A 6,459-nucleotide genomic window follows, 5' to 3' on the forward strand; every position below is an offset into this window, starting at 1 on the left:
TTGGGTTACGAGTCCGACTCTCTAACCATTAGGCCACGACTTCCCCCTCAACCAGGACAGGTTCCACTCAGAACAGGCCTTGCCATGGTCGACCAAAGAAGTTGAGTGCACGTTCTCAGCGTCTTATCCAGAGGTTGTGTTTGGGAAATAGACGTGTGAGTGCTGCCAGCATTGCTACTGAGGTTGAAGGGGTGGGGGGTCAGCCTGTCAGTGCTCAGACCATACGCTGCACACTGCATCAAACTGGTCGTCCCAGAAGGAAGCCTCTTCTAAAGATGATGCACAAGAAAGCCCGCAAACAGTTTGCTGAAGACAAGCAGACTAAGGACATGGATTACTGGAACCATGTCCTGTGGTCTGATGAGACCAAGATAAACTTATTTGGTTCAGATGGTGTCAAGCGTGTGTGGCGGCAACCAGGTGAGGAGTACAAAGACAAGTGTGTCTTGCCTACAGTCAAGCATGGTGGTGGGAGTGTCATGGTCTGGGGCTGCATGAGTGCTGCCGGCACTGGGGAGCTACAGTTCATTGAGGGAACCATGAATGCCAACATGTACTGTGACATACAGAAGCAGAGCATGATCCATAGTTGTATTCCAACATGATAACGACCCCAAAAACACCTCCAAGACGACCACTGCCTTGCTAAAGAAGCTGAGGGTAAAGGTGATGGATTGGCCAAGCATGTCTCCAGACCTAAACCCTCTTGAGCATCTGTGGGGCATCCTCAAACGGAAGGTGGAGGAGCGCAAGGTCTCTAACATCCACCAGCTCCGTGATGTCATCATGGAGGAGTGGAAGAGGACTCCAGTGGCAACCTGTGAAGCTCTGGTGAACTCCATGCCCAAGAGGGTTAAGGCAGTGCTAGAAAATAATGGTGGCCACACAAAATATTGACACTTTGGGCCCAATTTAGACATTTTCACTTAGGGGTGTACTCACTTTTGTGGCCAGCGGTTTAGACATTAATGGCTGTGTGTTGAGTTATTTTGAGGGGACAGCAAATTTACACTGTCATACAAGCTGTACACTCACTACTTTACATTGTAGCAAAGTGTCATTTCTTCAGTGTTGTCACATGAAAAGATATAATAAAACATTTACAAAAATGTGAGGGGTGTACTCACTTCTGTGAGATACTGTATATCAGAAATTTAAAATGGTACTGCTTTAAAACGCATGATTTTAGCACGATAGACGTAATAATCAAAACCAAACAGATGTTTTTTTTGGTAGAGATCTGAGATATGATCTGTAATGGCACAGCCGTGTTCTGGAAAAGGTGGCGAGGAGTTGCAGCTCATTTGTATTTAAAAAGACGGCGTGTTTCAAATAGACATTTTCAAAATAATATAATAAATGATCTGTGGGGTATTTTGAGCTGAAACTTCACAGACACATTCTGGGGACACCTGAGATTATATTACATCTTGTAAAAAGAGGCATAATAGGTGCCATTTAAAGATTTTAAATTTAAAGATGTGATTAGCGACAAAAATTACCCCATTACAAAGATTTGTAAATGTAACATGGTCACCAGAAAGGAAATTTATAAATTATCCAGAGCCTCAGTGCATAATATTAAAATCAATTTAATTGAATGGCTTTTAAGATCAAGAATTTATTTATGGTAATGAATTAACATAATAACACTGAAATTGACAAATGTTTTATTACTTTATGAAACGATAACACATTCTTAACAGTAGAACGCACTAAACAGTAGGCAACTGATTTGCATATATTCATTAATCTTTATTGTACACCTAAATTGCAAAGTTATTTTTGTGAAGTCATTGTAAAGTAGTTCTAATTTATATAGATTAGGATGATGTGTGGGATGTTTACAACTGGTGTTAGTGGCACTTGGAAAAAAAGGGCAACACTGTTTATGTGCAGAATTACTCGTATTGTGTGTTTTCAAATGCAGCTGAGAATTCCATGAGGCTCTTTTCATTAAAAGTGATCAATTTTTCTTCTTTTAGACCAGCTAAGGCCGTTTCTTGATGATTCAGCAAGCAGCTTTGTTGAGCGTCTGTTTGAAGCTCTTGAGGAAAGTAGAAACTCCCGTGGCAATAAAGGAGCAGGAGAGAAGAACCGCAAAAGAGGGCTGAAGGTATAGTTTTGTGAGCCTCCTAAATTTACAGTTTCTGAAGGGCTTTTCACATTTCAACTAGTTATTGTGTTATCTTGTTTCTTGTCTCACACTGCTCATACTTTACCTGGGGGTAACAATTAATTTCGGGTATTCTTAAGCTGATGCTTCACAGTGTACATTGCTAAATCCTGGATTCTTGTTTGCATGTATGCTGTGTCAGTGTCATTGATTGTAAGAACACAGCAGTAAAAAATAGTCAATTTTGCATAAATTGAGTCGTTTTTTTCTGAAACTGACTAGGGCAATATGACCAAAATCTTGTCACGAAATAGTCGTTTTTGCTTTAAGGTTTTTGTGAAATCAACATTTTATACAATTCTCATTATTCTTGTCACAATATCACAATTGCCACAAGACTTAGCTGTTTCACAATTGTGATATTGTGTTCAATATCACAAACTAATAGTATCTTAACTAACATAAGTAAAAAAAAAAAAGTAAACGGTCTGTAATAAAACAAGAATAAATTACAAGCAAAAAAGACACAAACAAAATAGACCTAAAAGCTTCAAGCACTAGAAATAAGAAATACTATTTAAATTTTGTTATTTATAAAAAACACTGCATAGTTCTTACTGTGTAAATTAAATATAGATTTATTCCTATTAAAGTTATAAATTGATTCAGTTGAGAGCAGCGAGAAATGATCTTTCATTGTTTTATTAACATTAATGTTAATCAAACATACCAAAATGTAGGCTGCTTATTGTGGAAGAAAGGTTTAAAATCACTTGTTTTTAAACTGTAGCACTTGAAAATGCTTGAATGAAAAAATGCATTTAGGTGACAAGCTTTTGTGATGGCGCAGCATGGAAATGTCACGTGAGTGTAACCATGAGACAATAGTCCAAATTCTCTACCAGCTGAAAGATTTGGTCTCATGTCTACCGGTATATCACCCACCCCTAAAACTGACACTTAGGTAGGAGTCATGGTTAAGTAATCTTTCTCTGACTGTATATCTTGTCTTTTTCTTCTTTTCTATTTTTCCATATCTTTCTAGGAAGTGTTTGGAGATGAGGTGGAAGGAGTGAAGGATGGAGACAGTGTGGAATCTGCGGTAAAGAAGAAGAGGGTGCCTCGCTTTGAGGAGGTGGAGGAACCACCTGTTTTACCTGGACCCCCTACAGAGAGTCCTGGCATGCTCACCAAAATGCAGGTAACGCACACATACAGACACACCATCAGTAAAGGTAGACACTAGACACCGAGGTATCTGATGGAACACATACACTGTAATGAAATGAAGTTCATTACATTTTTATTTTTAAGTTTTTATTATTCATTTAATAAAATGAAGTGTGATCACTGTCACCGTGATAACTATATTTAGAACATATAATGACTTGATTGAATAAAACTGATATTGCTTAGTGCTGCACAAGTATGAAAGAATTTCTCATGTAATTTTTGTACTGCCTGCATCAGTCTTAATACTATCTGTGATACTGTATTTTCAGATCAAGCAAATGATGGAAGCAGCCACGCGGCAGATTGAGGAGAGAAAGAAACAGCTAAGTTTTGTGGCTCCTGTCCCTGTCGTGCAGGTAAAAAAAAAAAAACAATACCAAGAACTTGTTTTATGATTGGCCTGTAGTATTTGTGTGTTTAGAAAAGCACTAGGGAATAAAAAATGGTGGAGTGCAATAGAATAAGAGTAGACAATAGGATAATTCTGAGTAAAATACACATTTTTAAAAAATATTTCTTGTTAGACATTAAATGCAGGTTTACATGTAAGACTAGCAATTGTATGAGAACAGTAATGAGACCACAGTGTTTTCCACAGACTTAAGGGCTTTTCAAACTGAACGTGAAAATTCGGCGCAATGACGCTTTTGAATCGAAACAATAGATCCCTATGGGGCTATTCACACCAGGCGCGATCATTCGCGGTGCGAAAAAGCGAATATTTATTTTTTTTCGTCCTGTGTCGATTTTTTTCCCTGTCACACCGTGATGAAACGGGCCATCCAATCAAATTTGAGCTTAGATCACGTGCGTGGAGAAGCTGCTGTTGCACAAAAAGCAAAAGAGTAGTGGCGCTGTTTCGAAAACCAGTGTAAACAAACACCGAAGAAGAGTATTCCGAGAGAGAAGAGAGTGGATGCCGAGTTCCTGTTATCTTTGGTATCGGAGAACAGATTTTTTCTCACATGTTCTTAATATAATTTCTATTAATTCTCCACTGAGTTATGTGATCTGGAGAGCACTCTCCGTTTTCTTCCACGTGCGCGAGTGTTACGAGTCAAAGCGCGTTAATTCTCTAGATCTTCCGTATTAAAAAAAAAAAATCGAGTAAAATATATATTTCTACACATGAAATATGAAAGCAAATAGACATATGATTATGACGATATATTTTCTGTATGTGTTTTGTATGCAGCTCATGGTATGTTTATAACAATAAAGGATGTTTATGACAATAAGCAGTGTGGCGTTATTAAACATACAAATAGTGCTTGTCTGCCTATTATAGAATCAAAATCAACTATAGATCACAATCGGAAGTTATTACAAGCACCGATGATGGTTTAAAGTGGGTTTTAGTGTTAATTTTGTCAGCAATTTTCAATTTTAATCATAGTCCCGTGTTAAATGTCCTTGTTAGTTTTTATCATATTTAGTCAACCTTATCCTATTTAGTTTTAGTTGAGTTTTAGTCTACTAAAAGTCTCAACATTTTAGTCAATGAAAACTTGACATTTTAGCAATAAGATTATTATTAATTAACCGTACAGCAGTATTCATTTTGGGAGCCATTTTTAATTTAGTCTTAGTCTTACTCAGATGTACATTTTAGTTATCATATTTAGTCAACCTTGTCCTGTTTTTGTTTCGTCAAGTTTAAGTCAATGAAATGTATGAGCATTTTAGTAAGGTTTTAGTCAAATAATTGATTTGTCACATTTTCGTCATGCGGTATAATGGTTAAACTGATAAAAAATTATTTTTGCTCAAATTTATAATCGTAATGATTATCATTTGAGAAATTTACTTTTGCATTTCAGGTAGTGCACTTTCACCAGTAAGCACAAATAAGCACAGTAAGCACAAATCAATAGAATGTATTTTACCTCATCTAGTGTACTGATTTATTATAGGCTTTTTATTATATAAATTAATACCAAAGACTTATGCAATCTCTCTGTCTACACTATGAAAACTGCTAAAACAAACAAAAAAATATTATAACAGTGCAATTCCAAGTAATTCCACTATAATTCCAAATTGCAACAGCCTATTTATCTATTAAAACAACAGCGGTTGAGTAAGTGCATTTATACAGCAACCACAATCGCAAACAATACAGTCGAGATCTCATGACAGAAGTCAGTCTGGCCGAGTGACGCTTAGATCGCTAAACTCCAGCTTGTATGTCGGTGTTTTCAGATCATCGGCGGTGACGCTTGCGCATGGTTGCCAGATTGCTTAAAATAAGCAAAACACCGGGCAGAAAATGTATCCTTGTAACAGCGAAGCTCTGATTCGGGGATTTGAACTTTTGATATCTGGCAGCCGCACTCATGAAAGCTTACGTAGTATCTTGTACAACAGTCCGCAATAGCATTTTGTCTCCTTTTTTTGACGAAAATAAAGGTTTTTGTTAAAGTTAAATTTTTTTGATACATTTTAGTCTTGTCTTATTTCGTCAACGAAATTGCATGTTGATATAGTCATAGTTATCGTTTATTGACCTTATTGTCGTCTCGTCTTCGTCTCGTCTTAATCATGGGAAAAAAGCTAGTCAACGAACATTTTTCATCATAGTCTTCGTTAACGAAAATTAACACTAGTGGGTTTTAAGCACAAACATTAATAATTAACATACATACATTTTCAAATGTGGCTTGATGCTACTTCTGCTTGTATTTTAAGATGTTTTCTTGTAAGCATTATTAGAGCCCGACCGATATGGGTTTTTTGGGGGCCGATAACGATATTAGGGAGTAAAAAAGACCGATACCGATATATCGACCGATATTCTTTGTGTAGGCTATATTACAGTACAGTATAGTAAAAAAGTTTGGACACACTTCCCATTTGTGTGTCCAAACTTTTGACTGGTACTGTATATAGAATACAGTATAAAGCCTACATAAACAGAATATATATACATAAACACATTTTTTTGTAACTTAAATGTGGTGATCAAACACTTATAATGATGTGACAAACATAGGCCTGTAGTGGAGGCAGGGTATTTAACAATTTAACTAACTTTATTATTCAAAATGAGACTGACATCAGTGCACTTAACAGTAAACTTCACTTATTATAAATAACTTAAATAACACAAA

General features: G+C 36.5%; 1 protein-coding gene across 1 annotated transcript in view; it reads left to right on the top strand.

The window, feature by feature from the left end:
* Window positions 1-6,459, top strand: part of LOC107691874 (PRP3 pre-mRNA processing factor 3 homolog (yeast)) — a 29,175-nt gene that overhangs the window by 7,259 nt on the left and 15,457 nt on the right. The window contains exons 3-5 of the mRNA XM_016490701.1: window positions 1,986-2,116; window positions 3,162-3,317; window positions 3,619-3,705. Coding sequence (XP_016346187.1) covers window positions 1,986-2,116; window positions 3,162-3,317; window positions 3,619-3,705 — 374 coding nt within the window. The remainder of the gene's footprint in view (window positions 1-1,985; window positions 2,117-3,161; window positions 3,318-3,618; window positions 3,706-6,459) is intronic.

Source organism: Sinocyclocheilus anshuiensis, unplaced genomic scaffold (genome assembly GCF_001515605.1).
Source record: "Sinocyclocheilus anshuiensis isolate Anshui unplaced genomic scaffold, SAMN03320099.WGS_v1.1 scaffold798, whole genome shotgun sequence".
NCBI classification, from domain to species: Eukaryota; Metazoa; Chordata; class Actinopteri; order Cypriniformes; family Cyprinidae; genus Sinocyclocheilus; species Sinocyclocheilus anshuiensis.